Source organism: Cygnus olor, chromosome 18 (assembly GCF_009769625.2).
Source record: "Cygnus olor isolate bCygOlo1 chromosome 18, bCygOlo1.pri.v2, whole genome shotgun sequence".
Lineage (NCBI taxonomy): Eukaryota > Metazoa > Chordata > Aves > Anseriformes > Anatidae > Cygnus > Cygnus olor.
The window spans coordinates 4,168,781-4,191,274 of record NC_049186.1 but is presented as its reverse complement, the minus strand read 5'-3'; the positions used below and the strand labels follow the sequence as shown (position 1 = coordinate 4,191,274).

Below are 22,494 nucleotides of genomic sequence, written 5' to 3'. Positions count from 1 at the left end.
GCAGATGGGAGGAGGGATTTCCTACTCCTGGACTTTGATTTTGCAATACTCGAGAAGCAGATCATCACAATAATGCTGGGTTATGAGTATGGGGCTCATGTGATGGTGATGCTTTGTAAAGGACATGAACAAGCCAAAGAACAAAATGATCGATGCAGGGTTACCAGTGAATAGCCAGTTTTAAAGCTGACATGGCATTGTGGTGACTACAAGAACACAAAACTAAGCTCATTAAAATAAAACTGCAACTATCAAATTATGCCATTTATTGAGTCAGGCTACCTGATATTTTCAGTTGATTTTTATTTCAGAACTATTTGCGTGGATATATTTATTTGTAAAAAGGCACATAAAGCAACATCATCCATTTGCTGAGAGCCAAGAGCATAGATCATTAAAGCCCTTTTCCCAAGACATTGGATGACTGGCATTACAGGCAAAACGCAGCTCAGGAGGCGCAAATCAGAACAGCTGGGAGTGACACCTCTGACTATCACCGTCTGCAAAATCAGCAGTAGGAAGGCAGAAAAGATGAGAAGGAAAGTGTGTGCCTGGGTGAACCCCAAAATCAGTTTGTGAATTGCATCTTGTGACAGATTTAGCTGAGCAACTGTCACTGGGCAGAACCGGGCAGGTAACCTTTATTCTCAAGACTTGACTAGCTCTCTGGCCCCAACTGGTGTTAAAGATTAGAAATTAAACTTGCACACTATTAAACTTGAATCCCTCGAATTACTACAATTTAAGTTGTCAAATAGCGTGTTGTCTCTTTTTCAAAAAACTCAAAATCTGAGGGTACACAAAAAAAGAACAGTGTCAGTCATCAATTTGACCACCCTACATGCACACATGAATATGTATACACACATTTGTTTTTCCCCATTAAAAGACCACATCAGAGAACTGCGATAGCCTTTAATTTTAAGACAGTATTTTTCTAGGTCTAGGAAAATCAGGTACGCATCACTGGAATCTCCTGAAGCCCAGCACACAGCTCAATGCATCAATGGGAATGCTTGGCACTTCCTGAGAGGCTCTCGCAGCAATGACTTACAGCAGAGAAACAGAACCAAAAGTAACACCCATGATAACTGCACTGGAAAAACGCACGTTGAACTAATCATACTGTTGCAAAACAACACAGAAATTTCCTACTTGTATTTGAAGGACCTTCCAAAGTTTTGAGGTTAAGAAAAAAATAAAAGGTCCATAACTTTTTTGTATACTTTTGTTTACTTTTTTTTGTATTTTTTATGTACACAGAGTCACACAACATCCTACATCCTTTGAGATTTCCTGCTGAAAGTGCCAGCTTACAGGTTTATGGTTGGTTAAACCACGCAAAAAATGATTCAACAAGCATCCATCCCGCTTCGGGGATGTGCTTTTGCAATTTGGATGCTGCTGCTTTTTGCTCAAAAGCCTGATACTGGTTTGGGTATAATGCAAATTTTGAGGATTTACTCAAATCAAACATGAGTTGTAAATCATTTGAAGATGACATGCTGCCTGTGAACTACCCTTTGGGGATCCCTGAAGTGCAGGCCCTCCTGTCTCTGCTGCACAGGACAGAGCCCGCAGAGTAGCCTTCAACCTGCAGGTGGCTGCAAAACCAGGCTTTTGGCTCAGAAGGCCAAACCGCTCTAATGAAACAAACCAGTCACCTGTACAGGCTGGATGAGGCTCTGGAAAGCCTGAGCTAGCGGGTGGTCTTTAAGGTCCCTTCCAACCCAAGCTGTCCCATGGTTCTACAAAACTCCTCCTTGGGGAAATCTAGAACCCACCTGGGAGTTAACGGATGAAAAACTATGGCCACGCTACTGTGTTACGACATGGAAGATATGCAGAGAACATCTCCGTCAGGGTTCAAGACGGCCTGCCTGAGCACAGATGCAGTTCTCCAAAGGATTTTAGGAGAACTGGTAGTTTCAACCATAAAAACCATTGTGAAGATTCAGTTGGTTTAAGCCTGTGCTGCCAAAGAAGCCATGCATCTTGTGATGCTGGGGCTCCTCAACCAAGTACCAGGAGAGGACAGTAGCCCCAGGAAGCTTCTCATATTGCTTGCAAAAGCCTGGAGTTGGATAACTAGGGCAATTGCAGTCCTTGGTGAATGCATGGGAGTGGTGAAAGTACATTTGTGAAAACTACTGTGAGGTCTTGTATAAAATAAACGTGTTTCTTCAGGTGATGGCTAGACTTTGCTTGAGAAGGATGCTGCTGACATGAAGGCCTGGTTTGTCTCATTTGTAGATGATGCTTCAAATGGCTGTGACCTTCTGCTTTCATAAGCCTGATTGGGTTTTATAGAACCTGCAGAATTGAAGGAAAAACATCTGTGAGGCAAAGGCACAGGTCGATTTCATTGAGAAATAAAATCAGATTGCCTGTTAGGCTTGGAGATGTGAAGTCCTCAGAGAAGCTGCCCTGCCCCACCTGCTACCGGACCGCCTGTTGCTCTGAAAGAGGAAAGTTTGCAGGTTTGCAGCTTCTTCACCCAGAGAGTTCACAGCCTCTCTGCTGAAACCATGCCCTGTTGCTGCGGACATCAGCCTGTGCCTCAGGGGGGTCTGGGACAGCTCTGAAATATCACCGAGTGTTACACCACAGGGCAGGACGTCAGGAGAGCCACCAGCAGAAAGTTTTTTGCCTATCACACCAATATGTCTACTAATATGTCTTAACAGCATAATCACCGTGAGACTACATTCGCTTTGTCTTTACTGAGTTGTGTAAGCACTTGCATAGCTCTTGTTTTTCCCAGATAGCCTTGTGTTTTATCTAACCGTAGATGTTCAACAGTCTCTGCTTGGTACCATTGGCTTCCTTTATAGTTAACAGAGAGCAACAGGCATCTTCACAGGCAAGTTCACGTCACATCTTAAACCTCATTTTAAGTGGGATGAATCACCTTCTCAAGACAGCTGTCTCTCTCCATGCACTAGAAAGGGAGCAAAAGAAAAAAAGCTTAGGCTATAACTAACTTCTAACCAAGTTAACCTTAAACAAATTAAATTGGAAATGTAATTTCTAGACTCTTAGAAGGAAACAACCAACTACCAGGGAAGAGCCAACAGGAGCATTTGGTTGGATGAGGTAGTTCAGTAGCTGAGAGGAGACATCTCAGCTTCTGACAATACAGCTTCACGTCCCATAAACCTTGGAGCCAGGGATGTAGGAGAGGGAGCTGCAGGCTAAAAGGGTGTCTGTAGGAGTGTGTAAATGATCAACACACAAGTATTAAAACCACTGCAGAGTCACATAGGGGCATAGGGCTAGAGATATGGGATTAAAATCTATTAACACAGCCTTGATGTAGTAAGGAAATGGGCATCCACTGAGCGTAGTCCCAGTAAACACACCTAGCCTTTTGTTGAACGCACTCCTGCCTTTGTAGCTAAATGATTTTACCATTTATCATAATTAAATAAAAAAAAAGTCATTGCTTACCTTTAAGAATCTGATAGAGCACTACGACAGGTCCTAGGAAAACAACAGCAAGAAAGCACCAGCATTAGCAAAGATTTACTTAGAAGATTTAAAACTAATAGACCTGCAGTTGTTTTTCCCTACTTACATTAATCCAGAATGCTTGAGCAACTGCTGTCTATCTAAAACAGATCCACAGGCCTTGTGTTTCTCCACAACTCTGCACCAAGTGTGATGTATAAATAACCTCTGAGAGGGGAACCTCTCAGCAGGGATAATGCTTTGTTTGCCACATGACAGCACAGCTGCAGCCCAAGTCCTATACTCTGTTCTAGCACAATTTCTGAAAAGCTGCTTTAACACTACTGCACTTTAAGAACACTGCACTACGCTCTCTATTCAGTCCATACAGCCCATCCCAGTCCTTTCTGTGCATATTAGTTTGCAAAAAATAACAAAAAAACACCACCAACAACAAAAACATTTAAAATATAATCTTTCCTAAGTTAAGAATATATTCTCTTCTAAGTTAAAACTGCCTCTCAAGTGCGATCGCTTGGCTGCATTAGTGTGGTGGTGAGGAAGTTTATTTTGTGCTTATTTGTCGTACTAAAGCCTGCTGGCTGTGGACTATGTCACAGCACCAAATGCAGAGGTGGAGTCCAGGCCATGTGCTAGCCCAGCCTCCCCCCTTCACAATGAATATCACTTAGCAACTTTCTAAACAATTTTATGGAAACGAGATACAGAAAGAAAACGCTGTACACTTCCATTTCCACTCCCAAGCCTGTTTCTAAAGGCACTTTACCCATAGGAAACATAACGTTTTGTCAGACTGTACCTTGACCATTTCGGGTTCTTTGAACACAATACAGCACCAGTGCTGCTGCTGCACAAACCCCAAGAATCAGGAAAGTGGCAGTGATGCCAATTCTGTTGCTGCTGCCTGGATCTGTTGGACTATCTGCAGAGAAGGAATAAATACAGGGTCCAAATGATCAAACAGGTATGCCAAGAAATGAGCCTGCCTCATAAGCAGTTATTTTAATACTTTAATAAGTGCGTGCATGACAAGTGTCCTCTTAGCCCGGAGGTAAAGTCCCATTTACTATTCACTAGTAAGTGGAATTCTGGAATCTTGTTGCACGCCCACCACATACCATCTTCCCTCAGCATCCCTGTATCTATTGCTGGACAGCTACAGATACAGCCACTTATGCCTATATCCAGGACTGGTATATATGGATAAATATGCCTAGGATGAGGCACCTGCATAGGTTGGGGGAAAGCCCCTGAGTTTGGATGCTACAGCACATGTGGGTCCAAGATATGAATGTACAGAACATTCCTCCCAAAACACCTGTAAAACTACTCACAGCAAGCTGTCTGAGCAAACCTGTCTCAGAGCTAAAGGCAGACAAACACATGAAGAGACTAACCTAGAGTTATATCATCAGGGGACCTGTATATTGAGCTTTTTTTCTTGCTTTCAATGTAGCAGTTCAGGTTACTGACGTATGCTTTGGTTTCATTCGTCTTTACTGCACAGCAGATTTTTTCCTCCTCTGTGATGTGATGCGCCCCATTTTCTAGGGAAGGTAAAAGATAAAAGCAGCATTAAATATAAATATGGATCATTTATAAAATTTTTAACCAAGGGTTATAGGTCAACAACTTAGATTCTTTGTGTGCCATACAATGTTGAGGTTGCTACAATCATCCTTAGTTCAATAGGTGTCAGATTTTCTTCTCACTAAAGCTGATGAACCCTTCTATGAACCAATAGTCAAAGTCTTCAAATATGAAGATAGCAAAAAGTTTTCATAAGTAATTAAGAACATGAAATTTTAGCCGGGGGGGAAGACACCGTTGTTCAGGGACAGGCTTGGCATCATTCAGCAGGTCATGAGCAATTGCATTATACATCACTTGCTTTTTACGCTTTGCACTCTTGGAGCCATGTCCTACATGTACTGACAGGCATTTTCATTTCTCATCCTGACAGTTTTGTGAGAAAACTGGCAGGATTATTTACTGAATTGTACAGGAGAACAACACAGAATGGCTTGTTAGGCTAGACCTGAATTTTAGTGTACACTGACTAAAGTATATCGGATTCATACATTGCAAACCAACACAGAATTTGATCATTAGAACTGCTGTTGGAAAAAAAAAAGGTATCTTCATAAATCAGGTTAACATGTTTCACAATAAAAAAAAACCACACTCATTTTGACAAGTTAGTTTTCTCATTAATCTCACTGTCTGCCCAAATATATTACAGTTTGGTTTCATGACCAGAAAAGTGTTATCTATATACTCATAGCTAGACTCCCAGCTGAGTTTACCTCCAAGCTCCACGTTGCCACAGGATTCTCCTATTCCACAGTCTTTATCCAAGACGATGGCATAAACTTCGATAAGATACTTAATTTCTTGCTGAAAGCACATAATGATGTGAGTTTCATTGTTCACCAACTGAATAATGTCATTAGATAATGTCCCATTTTGTGTTTCTCCGATTTTTTCAAAGCTCTCGTAATTGGATAATTGGCAAATTTTGCTGTCACAATCTTTACAGCGATAAACTGTCACATTTGGTTTGGTAGAGCCATTTGTCCCCTCAGCAGGGTAATTTCTGGATGCAGCAATACCTACATGAGAAAATATAGAAAGCTATTAATCACCGGTTTCCTCCTCAGACTTCTGGGGAGATGAGTTCTGGTGGACAAACCCAGTTGTGGCTTAGGAGACATTGTCTGCCAATGGGAAGTTTTTCTAAGGTACTGGGTTCAGTCCCCAGAATAGTTTTTTGGGTTGAAATGTGATACAACTCCCTCACTGCTGCCTCGGGGGTTTGAACTAGGAAGCTGGCAGCTTGGGAAGTGAGTTGAGAGACATCTCCCCTCTTGAGCTAAGAGACCCCCTGCCCAGGCAGGTTCAGACAAGTCATCCCTCCTTGTCTTCTCTCCTCCCAAAGCTCCTTGGCACAATCCCATCAGATGCATCTCCAGCACCTACGAGATCTCAGGACCATGCTGCCAGCCGAGCTGCCAGCCTGCAGCTGGATGCAGCGCCACTGACTCAGTCCGGTGTCCCCACAGGCAACAGCTTCCCAGACAAACCAGCAGACACCAGCAGCCTGGCTGAGGTGCTGAAGCATGCCAGGGCTGGGCACTGACAGCTGACAGAGGGGTTTTGCTCTTTCAGACCCTTCTGGTAAAGGGCCAGTCCTTTAAGAAAGGATTCACCCCACCTGGCTTCTGGCAGAGCCAAAGGGTAAGTCATTCCTCCCAAGGCAGGCAGTTGTGACAGAGAAGTGAATCACCTTCCCCTTCTTAATTTCTTTTCTCACCTTAGTAGTTCTGTGCTCTTAGCTTCAACTGGACACAACTGAGCTTTCTATTAACAGTTGAAAAGTTTCTAGCTACTGAAGCACAGTGAAAAGCAAGGAGCTCCAACAGGAGACTCACCTGGCTGCAGAGCGGGGCCACTGAGAAGCAGCAAGCACAGCCACAGGAAGCAGGCAGAGCCCGTTTGTCTGCCTGGGAGCATGGCTCTGGTGATGTTGGATGCTCCACGACCCTGGCACTGGTGCTGTTGGATGCTCCACGATCCTGGGGCAGGCTCACCGGGCTCCTCCTGCACTCATCTCCCTGTTCGGACATTAAATAGCATCCATTACCTCCTTTCTGTTATCTTTCCCTAGTCAAAGAGAAAAACGGCCTTCAGGCCGAGTCTGTGAAGCTTCAAGCCAAGAAAACTGGAATTCAGTGGCCCCATGCACATCACTCAGCAATACATACAACAAATCACTTGCTGCCACTTCCAAAACGACACCATAAAATAGCCAAGAAAGGTGTTCTGTGCTGAATGAATGTTTAGTTTAACCCAATATGAAATACTTAGTGTTAAATGGAATTTTAATTTGGAAAAGCTGATGGGAAATATCTGTTCAAATTAAAAATAAAACCAAACGACCCTTAGTATTTCTTTCCCACTAATATCTTGGATTTAGTTAGAAAAGCATCCTAGATCATTTCAACGAAACAATAACAAATTTGTAAAGTATGTTTTAGTAAAACATGACTTTTAATTTCCAAAGGAGAAAAACTCTCAGAGAAGTAACCTACCTTTCCTCACCAGGCAAGCTCCAACAAACACTTAGCCCTTTGGAGCTTTTTGTTAGAAGTTTTCAGTAAAATAATTTTATTGATATGTCACTGCCCGAGAAATACCTTGAGTGAGTTTCCAATTTATGCATGAACTCCTCAGCAGAAGTTAATGATCGCGATCCCCAGTCCCCAGGAGCAGACAGTACAGGAGAAACCCCAACCCCAAAACAAGCCCCTTCCAGCTGGCACGGGAGGGACGCAGCCGATCTTGGAGACCGGCTGCAAAATTTCCCATGGAATAAAACCCGGGCCCCCCCTGCAGCACCCCAAGCTCTCAATGCCCCCTGCAGGGCCTGAGCCCAGGAGATGCTGGGCATGGCCCGGAGGTGCCGGTGCTGCCACCCGTCCGCTGCCACTTCGCACCACACGAGGGACCAATTCCTCTGCTCTGTGGTCACTGCTGCTGTTTTCACAAATCTTTGATCTTGCAAGAATTTCTCTGGGTCCCACCAGCTATCAGGACCATTCAGAGCATCGCGTGAGCACAGGGTCTTCTCTCTTTCTCTATCCATACATCTAAAACTGGTTCTGATCCTCTTTTTTCCCAAAAAAAAACCCACATCATTCAGTGCCCTTCCACACAATGCTCACTTAAAGCCTGCTTCCGGCTCTGCAAAGCATCAGTCGGCTGTCCCTGTCCCCTCGGGTCCTGAGGGACTGTCACCAACCTTGTCCTCCTGGGAGCCTGGCCCGACGCAGTGCCCCTGGACCAGCTGCAGCACACTGGGTGGTTACTGCCCCGAGGTGAGGGACACCATGGGACTTCTGGTCCAGTTTTCAGCCTCCCATCTATATATTCTGTTTTCTCCTTCCCTTTGCAGCCTCCTTGCCTCATCCTTGCTCCTCCTCCTCTGGAAACATTCCTGCCTTCTCCTCCTCCTCCTCTTCTTATTTCTAAAACCCATAACCCTATCTGCAAACCCCTGCCTTCTCCCACTGCCCTGCCTTAATGATCCTCTTTTGGCAGGTTTCTGAGAGTTATCTTGGCCACCTCCTACCATTTATTTTAAATTTTTGCTAACAATAAAACACTCAAATCTAAAACAGAACACTTGCTTTGGACAGAAAACATTTTTCATCAAGGTTTTACCCCAGCTTGCCTGCCTTTTGGGGGCAATACGAATTCCCACGTTCAGAGCTGCTCAAGTTGCCTGCACAGCTGGAACAAGGCAATGCCAGACCCTAAATGCAGACCAGCCACCAGCAGCAGATGACTGAAGCATCAGCTGTGTGGAGAGCCCCAGCAAGGTGTTCTGGCTTTGTTTTTGAAAGGAGCTACTGGAGAACAAATCCCCACCCGAAACTCTCCTGCTTTTCCTTCTCCCATAAATTCATAGCAAACAGGATGCAATAGACAATTCCAGTGTTCATCAAGCCAAGAAAGAGAGTCAATAAAGCAACAGCATCACTTCCCCTGAAGGCAAGGTCCTCTTTCAAAGATAACGCCGAGACACAATGTCCTGGTGAGCCACCTGCGTTTTCCTGCCCCAGCACAAGCCAAACCAGCTCACCGCTTCCTTGGCGTGCGCCCTCACGCTCCCCGTCCTCCCCCTCCAGCCGGGCTCAGGCGGGGCTGCCCCTTCTGCAGGGACCCCAGGGTGATGAGCGCAGGGCTGTGGGGGGTCCCCATAGCCCCCTGAAGGGCTGGAGGGAGCAGGGCTGCTGCCCCGGGCTTCTGGAGCACTTCCCCCTCCGATTGATCCTGACACACAGTCACCAGCCCGCGGGAGCCCCCATTCTCCCCCAGCTGCAAACACGGCATTTCCCTGCCCCTCCTCGCTCCTCCACCCAGCCACACACCTTTGCAGCTTTCTGAGCACTTTAGTGTACGGCTCTTACAGTCAGGCAGAACGGTCTTGGTGGAATAACACAGTATATTTTCAGAAAAAGTTTATGTGTTACCCTAAGTAGCCTGTGTAAAGGACTTAATTAGGCTTCAGTTTGAAGAAAATGGTCAGAAGGAAGCAACAAAAACAACAATCAAAGAACTTCACAAGTGACTACGGATTTTTTTACACTCTAAGTTCTTTCCGGGAAAAGGAGTGGACTTTACATAAGAGAGAACTTCAGCACTGCTTACAGTACCCGTTTCACTTTGCCGATCTGCTGACTGACACTCTCAACAAGCCTTTGCAATAAAGAAAAAACATAAGTAAAATCAGAGGAAGAGGCAAAAGAGCTATTTCCAGAGCAAGCCTACAAGTGCAGTTTGTTACCAGCAGTTCCAGCAAGCAATCAGCAGGACACAGTCCTTGAGCTGAGAAAACTTCTTCAGAAACCAAAATTAAAAAATCTTCCATTACAGCCAGTGGAAAACACTGCTGAGATTTTGCACTGTTTGCAGCACATTAAGGCAAGTAGTATGAACTCTTTCCCTAGTTTCATTTCTTTTATTTTGAAACCAATATCCTTACTGCCCGACCCTTTCTGTTTTGGTTCTCTGTTTTGTTTAGCTCTGAACCCAGAGCCATCGGGGTCTGGATCCCCACAGGTCCATTTTGGGGTGCAGCAGCAGCCCCAGGGAAACACACCACCATCAGCTGCAGCTTGGGTGACAGCTTCCCAATGGAAAGGGAGAGAGCTGCAAAGATTTCTATTGCACCCTCCTGGCAAATTATACTTTACTTGCAAGTTTAGCAGGATGACAATTTTGGTAAGGGGATGTTAGAAAAACATGCAAAGAAGTTATGAGAAAATAAGTAATGGTTAACTGGATGTCAGAAAAATTATTCAGGGGTAATAGGAGAAGAAAGTACAGTAATAAATTTATTCTGTAATTTTTGCAGTCACTCCCACCTACATTAAATTGCACTAATTAATGAAGCTGTTATGTTTTTGCACTCACATCAACAATGGGACAGCAGTGCAGAGCTGCTCAAAAGCTGACAGGCAGGGCTGCAAAGCGTAGTGCTATTTGTTCGGCACGGTCACATACACAGAGTAGCACACGTTTTTCCCTACAGAGAAAACACTGAATGTGTCCCTTCCACCACAGTCACGCTTTTAGTGGCCCTTTCTAAATGTCTCCTTAAAAAGAGGAACCGCTAAGTATTTGAAAGAAAAAAGACCGGCTATAGACTATAGACAGGACCTCCTAAAGAAAAGCACAGTACAAGTACCTCAAAAGTGATTTGTGACTGAGGAAGCCTTCAGGTGCCTCTTCCTCTGCAGCGAGCCCTGCAGCTGGAAGCTGTGGTTCCTGAGCAGCTTCTCCTTCACCCAGGACATCGAGCTCTGATTCCAGGAGCGTGGATCCCCGAGACAAAGGCAGACCGGTGGCTTTTCCCTCCTTTTAAGGGCAATTCCATTTTCACTTTCACTTCTTGCTATAGGCAGGACAGCTGGCGCAATGTCAGAGAGGTACGTCCACGCTGCTACATAGGATGCTGCAGCTGGAAAGCGTGGAAAGCACTGCAGCCTCCCCTGCCAAAACCCACTCACAGGATGTGCCCCCCGCACAGGAGCTGGGCACGAAGGCTGCCTCTCTGTGTACTGCAGCAGGGATGTGAACTGAGAGGGTCTGAGACCTGTGCCTGGCTCTCCTACCATGTAACAGGCAGAAAGTCTGCACAGCCCTTAGGACAGCAAAGTAACCTCTCCATTTCCTGGAATCATCACAACTCAGGTAAAACAGGCTCACTGGCCTTGGCAAAGCAGTTTGAGGTTAACGCCACAGGTATTCATTTGTAGCTGACCACTTTTATATTTGCTGTTTAATAGAGAAAATATTATTTGTTAGCTCTGACCATGGAATAAAATCTTCAAGCACCTGTTCTGCGGTATTTCACATACTACGTGGTGTGTTTATCTTCTCTGCAGCCACTAATAGGGCTTGTGGAAGACTTATTTAAATGCTGCCCTCAACATGTCAGAGAATCCCAGAACGGCCGAGGTTGGCAGGGACCTCTGAAGATCACCCAGTCCAACCCCCAGCCGAGAAGGATCACCTAGAGCACCTTGTGCAGGATGGCACCCAGGTGGGTTTTGAGCGGTATCAGGGAGCGAAGAGGTGCATGCATCAGCTCCCAGTACCGGAACACCAGATGATGCAGACACTCTCCCAGTAGGACTACATTTTCTTAAATACAGCCTGCCACCCTGGCTCTCAGCACAGCCTGTTAAGGCGCGAGCTCAGATTCAAAACAAATGTTTGTCCCATGCACAAATAGTCCAGACTGCCAAATTAACACACATTAAAGCTAGACGCAGACATTTGTTGCCTGTCTTCTTGTCTGTGTTGTGGAAGACATCTGTGTAGGATCAGCAGAGAGTGCCCTACTGCCAAGGAAGAGGAGGCTGAGGACAGCGGACAGGCGGGTGTATGCCTGAGCTGGCTGCTTGCAGACTGCAGCTGGGCTGGGAGCACATTCTCCAGTTATTAGGCTCAGGGAAAAGCAGAGAAAGGTCCCCGTGGGCTGGGGCTCAGCACCAATACAACACAAGACCAATCCCTGAGGTGCATTATCACTGTAGCTGCAAGGTTTCCTTTCTATTTTCCTTTTCTGCTGCCTGCTCTCAGAGTTCAGGACAATTACCTTGCCCAGATTTTTCTGGAATTCCTCTCATCTATGTGATATGCATCCACACCTTACCTGTTACATTCTTTGCCTGCACAGACTGGAGTCAGATTTCCCGTAAAGCCTTTCTAGTTCTGACATGACAAGCATGTACTTTTGAATAACTCCAGCACATAAATTTGCTGCATATTGGAAAAGTGGAAAGACAGTGAATCCAGTATAATGCCTATGCTTTTTCTGCAAAAGCTTATTCCAAAGAGGAATAAGCAGAAATATGACAATGTCCTCCACAATAAACTCTGGGAAAGGAGAGAGAAGGATTCTTCCACCCTTCTAGTCTCCAAACAAATTTCTATTTGGGTTTTAACTCAGCCTCCTGCGAAGTTATCATAGACAGAAGAAAAGTATAAAGAGAATGAAATACTTGTGCTCAAAGACTATCCATCCAGTGTATTTAAATCTTGTAATCCCAATAAAGACCCAAGAAGAAGCTTTATCCATGACATTCAAATAAATATTTTGAGAACTAAACGTAAAACAAGAGATTTCTTTAAATGCAAATGTGAGAATAAATCAACAAAATAACTAATACTCCACAAATTAGAAAAGAAACAAGCAAATGTGAATGACAGCCAGGGAGGAAAGGTGTTGTGCCTTCCATCAGGTTGTCTGGGAACCCCAAGCTGGTACATCCCTCAGCACGGGTAGCTCCTGACTCAGTCAGAGGGAGCCAGAAAAAATAGTAGTAACAAATCTAAGTTAATTTTCCAGACAGAACTCAGGGTCTTGCAGTGGCCTGAGAAACTATGTTGGGAATTACTGCCTATATTCAACATTTGGTTCCCACACCATGAGTGCACTGAAGTAGTCAGAAAACACTAGTAGGAAAATAGAAAAGGACAGACTTTCTTGCACCTCTGGGCAGCTTGTGCTATCTGTAGCAGAGAAAAAAAGGCAGTAGGTTGAGCCAACGGCTCTGTAGAAATGATAAGTGATAACGAGCTAGCAGGGAGTTGTTCCAGTAAGTCAATATTGTTATAGTAAGCCAGGTCAAGCTCAGCTGCATTACCTCTTTTGTAGGTCTTTCTTATGTCATTTTCTCAAGGCTAAGGCTTTCCCTTTTCCTCCTAAAAACATGTTTCTTTGAGAAAAACATGCAATACCAGTTACATGTCACAGTCCCACACGTTAAAGACTTTCTTTCACCTGGGCCTCTGGCTCCTTGGTAGCTATGCTACTGCTCAGCTGGTAGCCAGCAGCAGCTCCACCAAATTAGGTGCTGTGACAGTCTCTAGGAGGGATGCTACCCACTCCAGCCTGCACGACAGAGCTCAGTGTGGCTTCTGGAAATGAAAAGGGAGTGCAGAGTTCAGCAGGGCTACATAGGAGTGCAATGGGATAAAATTATATGCTATAATATACTACCACATACTATAATTTAATCAGGTAGGACAGCCAGTACTAAGAGCTTTCACACATACCAAATATCAGCCTGCTGTCATATAGCTTGTCCTGGAGGCTGGGATCTTGCCTGGGGCAAATCAGTTCTTGTCTCAGGAACCCAGTAAAAGTCAAGTAAAAGGTGTGATACATGACAGCACATGAGGAGAACCCCATGGAGCTGATATGGGAATTGACAGCCAAAGCCCACTGCTGGGCCAACATAGGTGGCTGAGACAAAAGAGTTGCACTGTATTAAATGGTACACAGCACCTCTCAGGACACCTCAGTCTGTGGAGCCTCCTCATCTCAAAGCCAGGGTACAGCCAGAGAGAGACCAATCCCCCCCCCACCTCCTCCTGAGAAGTCTTCTGATCCCCATGGCTTGAGACTGGAGCAAGTAGCTGCAGGGAGGGTTGCTCTTGTGCCTTTGCCCAAACAACCCTATAAGCAGGCTTGGACAAGAAGAGGAAGTGGTTTTGGTTGCCTTTCAAGCCAATTTTCACAATGAACAATCAAATCATCACAGTTTTGCTCTTTCTAAGCTCAGGATACACAAAAGAGCTTGTACTTCTCTACTTTCTCAGAACCACTTTGTGTCAAAAACATTTCAGAGAAAGTGAGATCAGCCAAGCCTGGGAGCAGCAGGAGGTGACCTGTGCTCTAAATCCCAGTGCTCCTGCCACAGCCTGGACAGCCAGCACGACCTGCTCCTGGCCCCTGGTCATGGGGCTGAGCACCTTCTCTGCCCAGCCCCTGGTCAGGGCACAGCCCCACGGGAAATGCTCCAGATTCGAGCACGAGTGCTTTGGGGTGGGACCAGGCGTACATGCACTATGGGGGTGGTTGGAGCTCCCTCAGGACCGCTGGCAGAAGAGGTTTCTAGCACTCACAGGCTGCTGCTGGCAGGTTTGGGCTGCTCAGTCCACCTCAAACAACCCCTCACCTGTTGCACCTCTCCCTGCCACCTGAGACAACCTTGAACTTACCACTGGAGAACAGCGTGCCTCTATGGAAGAAAAACATGCCTCTGTCAGGGCAGCTGTCGATGTCAATTCAGTTGATAGAGAAACTAAAAGCAAACCTGTGTGTGAGGTTCTCAGTGACTGTATGGCACCAGTTGTACTTTGAAACATCTGCAAGGGACAGGACAACCCTGACTCATCACCACCAGTGGGCGTGGTGTGGAGGTTTTACCCTGCTGGTGAGCTGAACTCCACCTGATTGCACTCTCCCTCTCCCTTCTCAGCGGGAAAGGGCTCAGGGGAGCCTTTGAGATAAGGACAGGGATATCACTCAACAATTATCGTCATGGGCAAAACAGACACAGCAATAAGTTACACTAATCTCCCTATGCTTATTACTAACAGATAAGAGCAGTGAGAATCTAAAAGCAAACAAAAACTACACCTTTGCCTGGTCCACTCTCTTCTCCCTCCTCACGCTGAATGGCACAGGGGAATGGGGGCTGCGGTCAGTCCATAATGTTTTGTCGCTGCCGCTCCTTCATCCTCTCTCTGCCCCTGCTCCACGCGGGGTCCCTCCCACGGGATGCCGTCCTTCCCAAACTGATCCTGCAGGGGCTGCCCACAGGCTGCAGCTCTTCAAGAACTGCTCCCATATGGGCCATATGGCTCCATACCACGGGGTCCATCCCCCAGGAGCAAACTGCTCCAGCACGGGTCCCCCACAGGCAGCAGCTCCCCCCAGACTCCCTGCTCCTGCGTGGGCTCCTCTCCACAGGCTGCAGCTCTGGCCCGGGGCCTCCTCCTGCAGGGGCTCTGCACAGTCCGCAGCCTCCTCCAGGCCACATCCACTTGCTCCACAGGGGGCTCCTCCACGGGGTGCAGCATGGAGATCTGCTCCATGTGGGACCCATGGGCTGCAGGGGGATAGCCTGCTCCACCAGGGTCCTCTCCACAGGCCGCAGGGGAACTGCTGCTGCGTGCCTGGAGCACCTCCTGCCCTCCTGCTGCACTGACCCTGGGGGTTGTAGGGCTGGTTCTCACTCCTCTCTCCCAGCTGCTATGCAGCAGGTTTTGTCCCCCTTCCTTAAATCTACTTTCACAGAGCTGTGACTAACACTGCTCACTGACTTGGCCCTGGCCAGCAGCGGGTCCCTTTTGGAGCTGTCTGGAGCTCTGATCAGCTGGCTCTGATGTGACAGGGCAACTGCAGGGGTCTGCTTACAGAGGCCGCCCTCACAGCCCCTGCTACCAAGCCGTTGTCACATAAACCCAACGCAAACAAGTAGAGCTGGCCCAAGTCCGAGCTGCTGCTTTTGACACACATGGCCTCGGTCCCACGTACCGCAGCATACAGCTCCTCCATTAGGAGACGAGGGCCCTTATGGCCCCTGTGAATCCTGCCCTGACCCCTTTTCTCTGCTACATCACCATCTGATCCTGTTTGTGCACCCTCAGTAAGTTTGCAGATGACACCAAGCTAAGTGCGTGTGTCGATCTGCTCGAGGGCAGGAAGGCTCTGCAGGAGGATCTGGATAGGCTGGAGCGATGGGCTGAGATCAACTGTATGAAGTTCAACAAGGCCAAGTGCCGGGTCCTGCACCTGGGGCGCAACAACCCCAAGCAGAGTTACAGGCTGGGAGATGAGTGGTTGGAAAGCTGCCTGGCCGAGAAGGACCTGGGAGTATTGGTTGATAGTCGGCTGAATATGAGCCAGCAGTGTGCTCAGGTGGCCAAGAAGGCCAACAGCATCCTGGCCTGTATAAGAAGCAGTGTGGCCAGCAGGTCTAGGGAAGTGATTGTGCCCCTGTACTCGGCTCTGGTGAGGCCGCACCTCGAGTACTGTGTTCAGTTTTGGGCCCCTCGCTACAGGAAGGACATGGAGGTGCTCGAGCGAGTCCAGAGAAGGGCGACCAAGCTGGTGAGGGGTCTGGAGAACAAGTCTTACGAGGAGCGGCTGAGGGAGCTGGGCTTGTTCAGCCTGGAGAAGAGGAGGCTCAGGGGAGACCTTATCGCTCTCTACAGTTACCTTAAAGGAGGCTGTAGTGAGGTGGGGATTGGTCTGTTCTCCCACGTGCCTGGTGACAGGACGAGGGGGAATGGGCGAAAGTTGCGACAGGGGAGTTTTAGGTTGGATGTTAGGAAGTACTTCTTTACCGAAAGGGTTATTAAGCATTGGAACGGGCTGCCCAGGGAGGTGGTGGAGTCACCATCCCTGGAGGTCTTTAAAAGACGTTTAGATGTAGAGCTTAGCGATATGGTTTAGTGCAGTGCTTAGTGTTAGGTCGGAGGTTGGACTCGATGATCTTGAGGTCTCTTCCAACCTAGAAATCTGTGTCTGTGTCTGTGTCTGTTTCCTGGTTGCAAGTGGTCTCAAGTGACAGAAAAAACAAGGGCAGAAAAAGCACGCTGCCACTCCCTACGTCTGAGATGAATCCCCTTACGTTTCCCACCAAGAATGAGTTTTCAGCCATGTGCACTGTTGCACCCTGGTGCCTGTCTCAGATACAACCTCACAGACTCTCCCTGGAAGTGTGCACTGGCCAGTGCAGTGCAGAGAGCACTTCGGAGTTCATTCCTTCCACTGCTCCAACAAGCAGTCCTGAGCATCTCTACTGAGAGGCATTCAGGGTGAACAAACCCTTTTCCTTGCTGGACAAGATTTTATTTTTTATTTTTAACATAAACATCATGGTTATTTCCAAACCTCCCATTTTTGCCAGCTCCTAAGTGTGACAGCTGCAAATAGCAGCACAAGGGAGCAAGTTACAGCCAAGCAATCCAGTGGTTGATTGTTCTGCTCTTCTGCATGACTGAGTGGTGTGGGGAAGTGCTGGCAGGACCAAACTCTTCCTCTGAAACCAGCTAGTTCAGATAGTTTATGATTCAAGTCCCAGTGCATGCTGTCAGTCCAAAATATATCAATATTCTGAGAAACTGACTCAAAAATTTACTTTTCTTTTGCCCCACATCATTATTTTTTTTCTCACAGAAAATAAGTTACTTTTGAAGTTAAAGAAAAAAGAGAAGACTGGAAAAGAAAAGACTGAGGAGAGACCTCATCAATGTGTGTAAATATCTGAGGGGAGGGTGTCAAGAGGATGGAGCCGGTCTCTTTTCAGTTGTGCCCAGTGAGAGGATGAGAGGCAACAGGCAAAAACTGAAGCACAGGAGGTTCCGGCTGAATATGACAAGGCATTTCTTTACCATGAGGGTGACAAAGCACTGGAACAGGTTGCCCAGAGAGGTTGTGGAGTCTCCTTCCCTGGAGATATTCAAAACCCACCTGGACGCCATCTTGCACAAGGTGCTCTAGGTGATCCTGCTCAGGGTGGCGGGGGGAGGAGGGTTGGACTAGATGATCTTCCGAGGTCCCTTCCAAACTTGGCCATTCTGTGATTCTGTGAAGGACAAACCATTGATAATACCTTCTACAAGCACAGAACAGAATCTAGGGAAAACATACATTGCCTATACTATAATTCCAGGAACAGGCAAGGAACTTCAGTATCCAAGAACTGCTCTGAGAACTGTTTATTCTCATAATGTCCATCCTGCCACTCAGCCTCTTACAGATGTAGCTAGTGCTGCAACCTTTAACTATAAATTCAGTACCTGATAAACAGGAAAAATATTTTAATGTCTGTCCTCAGTAATGAAATTCTCCTCTTTTTATTTACCCGGAAAGATGCTTTAGAAATGAATGGTTTTCTGTGGGCTGCCATGCCTTATCTTATGTTAGCAATGCAAGATCTTCTGCAAAAAAGGTTGTAACGTGACATTAATCTGCTAAAACATATATAAAACCATGGAGTACAAAGTAACAGCTGAACATCAGCCTACTCCTGCATATGCACCAATTTCAACTTAAGGCAAAATTTTCAATCCCTGACACAGTTTTGTCCTCAAAGTCCAACCAACATGCAGGCAACCAAGCCAATGGGTGAGGGACAGACATTTGTATTCTGCTTTACTGATGTCACCACCATTAGGGTCCTTATGTATACAGCAGTGATACTAGAAACTCTACTATTGAATCACGCTTTATTTTGACTTCCAGAAATCCTCCACCTTGAACCTTCTCCTATGGCCAAGCAACTTTCTGCTTTCTTTGATCCACCCTGACACTACAAAATTCCTTTCCTTTACTACAGAAATACCAGCCGAGAACATTAACATTAACCTTGGCCAGAACTTTACCCAGGAACTCAATGTCAGAAGTGGGCAGGAGATGAAAATAAAATACTATGAATACAGAGGAAGCTAGACTTTTTCTAAGGCATGACTACAAGTAGTGTTTAGGGTTTCTGTTCTTTGTCCCATCAGAGAACTTTCTACCTGCTTTTTTAACATATCTTTTTTAATGTGATGTTTATTTACATATCTTATTTCATTATTAGGTTAAAGGTTTGACTAGATGATCTTAGAGGTGTTTTCCAACCTGAATGATTCTATGATTCTATGTTCTGGGAAGTTGAGAGGGTAATAATAAAGACCAGGGATCTATCCCAGACCTGTCCATTGATAGTCACTGTATCATTATGTCATTGATCCCAGTGTGTTTTGCCACAGGTTTTGCTTTCCAAATCTTACTTTCTGACAAAACTTCCTCTTTCATATGTGCAATAGGCTGGCCTGCTAACCTGATACGTCAGGAAAATAGCTCATGAAATCATTTACGGCTGAAATATAAAACGAGAACCATAATTGTTTATGACAATCTATGTAGTATCATAAAAGTGACTGTTATTGCTAAAGTAATTCACCCATCCAGGCTTCGACATATCTGCTGTGAACACAAGGAAAAAAAAAAGCTTTTTCTGGTGACACTGCCTTACAAAATTTAGCGTACACAATAAATTTTGTTCAGGAGAAGTGTAAGAGATATTACAATGAAAAACAGCAGCCACAAGTATCTCTTGGCAGTGGTGACTTACTGCAACAGAAACCAATGCAACTACTCAAAATACTGCTGGCAGAAAGAGCTTTTGTAGGTCAGCATAAGAACCACATCATGAGGTTCAAACAGCTGTTAGGTTTTAAAGTCTCCATATATATTCAAAATTTTCTTAAAAGGCCAGAATTCATCCCTCACAGGAGTCCACTGCTTTGAGAAAGAAATATCACAGTTGATTCTTCACCAGGTGGACAACTGAGTAAGAATTCACCGAATGCAGTTCCCTGAGGTTTATATATCACCAATTCAGTCTCCAATTCAGCATCTCACACCTGCAATATCATTCAGTGTTTATGCAACATCGGTGCTTGGAGGGATTGGCAGAAAATGAGAGCCCCTTGGTCAAACACCCCACGAGGCAAGCTCTACCCCAAAGGTGCTGCCCTTGAAGTAGAGAAGATGGAACAAGGGCAAAAAGGAGGAGAGATTTCCTTTTAATCCCGTGGACGGGGAAGCCTCACAGAGAGATTATAGCAGTAATTTTGATCCTTGACTTCTTTGATGTCAAGGCCACGGTCAGTAACAGATACAGCCTCACTAGCTCCCAGCTAGCCAGGGCTGGCGGCAATGCCAGGAAGCTGCACACCAGCCAAGCACAGGATCACAGAATCGTAGGGGTTAGAAGGGACCTCTGGAGATCATCAAGTCCAACCCCCCTGCTAAAAACAGGTTCCCTACAGTAGGTTGAGCAGGAAAGCATCCAGGCAGGTCCTGAATATCTACAGAGAAGGAGAATTCACCACCTTTCTGGGAGCCTGCGTCAGCGCTCTGTGACCCTCACAGTAATGAATTTCTTACCCGTGTTTGTGTGGAACTTCCTGTGTTCCAGTTTTTGGCCATTGCCCCTTGTCCTATCACTGCATGACATTGAAAAGAGCCTGGCCCCATCCATTTGCCTCCTGCACTTTAGATCTTTATAAACATTGATCAGATCACACCTCTCAGTCTTCCCCATGCTGATCAGACCCAGGTCTCTCAGCCTCTCCTCATGCTAGAGATGCTGCAGGCCCTTAAACATCTTTGTGGCCCTCCTTTGGACTCTCTCTAAAAGACCCTTTTTTAACTGAGGAGCCCACAGCTGGACACAGTATTCCAAATGTGGCCTGACCAGGGCAGAGCAGAGGGGAAGGATCACCTCCATCAGCCTGCTGGCCACGCTCTTTTAAATGCGCCCCAGGATGCCATCGGCCTACTTGGCCACGAGGACACATTGCTGCCTCATGGCCAACCTGCTGTTCACCAGGACCCCCTGGACAGAACACGGGGTTTTCACCAGATTTGTGATTTTTGTACCAAAGTGCTGTGAACGAAGCCAGAAATGGTGTGATGCCTCCTGCTCCAGGACACTGCAGGGAGCTGGAGGAGTCAGCAGGGCTGAGTGGGTGCTGCACAAGAGCCAGATGGCTGAGGGGGCTCTTTCTGGAGCGTGTGATGAGTACAACACCCCTGCAGCCAGCTGCTGAGCCTCCTCTGGAAACACAGATTCCCGACCTTTCCCTCTGTGTCCTGCGTCATCTTAGTACTGTTGAACTTTCTACAGCAAAATTACCTAATATCTGAAAGCTGATGAAAGGCACAAATCAAAGCAACCTTGAACATCATGAGGGAGTGAGGACCAAGCCAGTGTTTGCTTGCCAGGCTGGGCCATTTCATGGCATGCTGAGCATCCACCACGGCCAGGAGCTCGCACCAAGGCCAGCACACACAGAGCCGTGCAGAGAAGCAGCCAAATCACCACCACCCACCTGCAAAAGGTCCCCTCTACCAAGAGCCCTAGGGAAACTGCAGCGGCTGGTGGCAGCCTGGGAAATGTTCACATTTTTCACAGACCTGGTCATACCTTCTATAGCATTCAGATTCACTGCAGAATGACACAACTGTGATTTTTGCCTTCCCTAGCATCAGGCAGTTTCTGTTACAACTGGCATTTTGTTTAAGGAAAGCGATGGGAGAATTATTTTGAAGCCTGCATAAAAGTGGCTCTACATATACGCCACATACACCATGCTCTCACACTGCTTGTGTTTCTGCTTTGTTTCACTGTCAGTCTGTGTAGAGCTGCAGACATTGGCTGAATCGGGTTGAAACAGTGATGTTGTCATATCTGGGGAGAGAAAAAGTCTGAAAAAAGCAGCTCTCCAGAGCTGAACCTTGTCTGTACTGGCTTAGAGCAGCATTTGGAAAATTCCCAGATGAGGTGTGACCTCATCTGTTGGAAGAAATGAATGCTGTCAACTCCAGAGTTTACATCAGTGTCTAAAGGCCCTGTCACATGCAGAGCTGAGCTTCCTCCAAAAGGCAGATTGTTTTCTAGAAGAGCACCAAGTTCCCAGATGGTGCCAAACAGGAACCACATCTGCGACTGTGAACCTTTAACCTAGACACAGTTTGTTGGGTTTTCAAGACAGACACCACACACCAAACACCAAGGGAGGTTTTGACCAAAGACACATAGCACAAGTAATATCCAAAAGCATCTCAGAGATCAGAAAAGAAAGGGAGCTCAGATCTAAGATGTTTCATCTAAGTGTGTTATAAGCACACTCACAGCCAACATTATAGATAAAACAGTTTGGCCACAGCCAGTCAATAAATTAAAACAAAATCCAAAGTGTTCTGTAAAAGGAAACTGAAAGAATTTAGCACAATTGTTACTGCTTAATATCAAAACTAGCTATTAAAATTTTCCCTTTAACTGTAGAGACCAAGGACTACAGAAAAGAAACTGCAATCAAAATCCAGGGTTTGGTTCATGGTTACTTTGATTTCTCCCTGAAAAAAACAAAATGGTGACCCTAACTCTTCATTTTTTTCCATTGCTAAGTAGGTGTTATGGAAATTATGCAAGCCAATCACCATAAGAGGGTTTGAGTCTAGGTTTCCTCAATGTTAATAAGCCAACAAAAAGTCTTCTACAGAGTTAAGTTACAGCTACAGCTCAAGCTGGGTGCCTCCGAAGAGCAACCCTGATTTTCCGATAGCCTTCCAGTTTACAGTCCTCCCTCCTCCAC

The 22,494-nt window shown here is 46.2% G+C and overlaps 1 protein-coding gene across 1 annotated transcript in view; it reads right to left on the bottom strand.

Moving 5' to 3' along the window:
- Positions 1-286: 286 nt before the first annotated feature.
- Positions 287-22,494, bottom strand: part of LOC121056966 — a 62,332-nt gene continuing 40,124 nt past the window's right edge. Inside the window, exons 2-8 of the mRNA XM_040530539.1 lie at positions 7,027-7,085; positions 6,903-6,994; positions 5,778-6,083; positions 4,869-5,018; positions 4,271-4,393; positions 3,451-3,483; positions 287-2,313 (exon numbers count right to left, since the gene is read on the bottom strand). Of these exons, the coding sequence (XP_040386473.1) occupies positions 2,195-2,313; positions 3,451-3,483; positions 4,271-4,393; positions 4,869-5,018; positions 5,778-6,083; positions 6,903-6,984 (813 nt within the window). The 5' untranslated portion in view covers positions 6,985-6,994; positions 7,027-7,085 and the 3' untranslated portion in view covers positions 287-2,194. The remainder of the gene's footprint in view (positions 2,314-3,450; positions 3,484-4,270; positions 4,394-4,868; positions 5,019-5,777; positions 6,084-6,902; positions 6,995-7,026; positions 7,086-22,494) is intronic.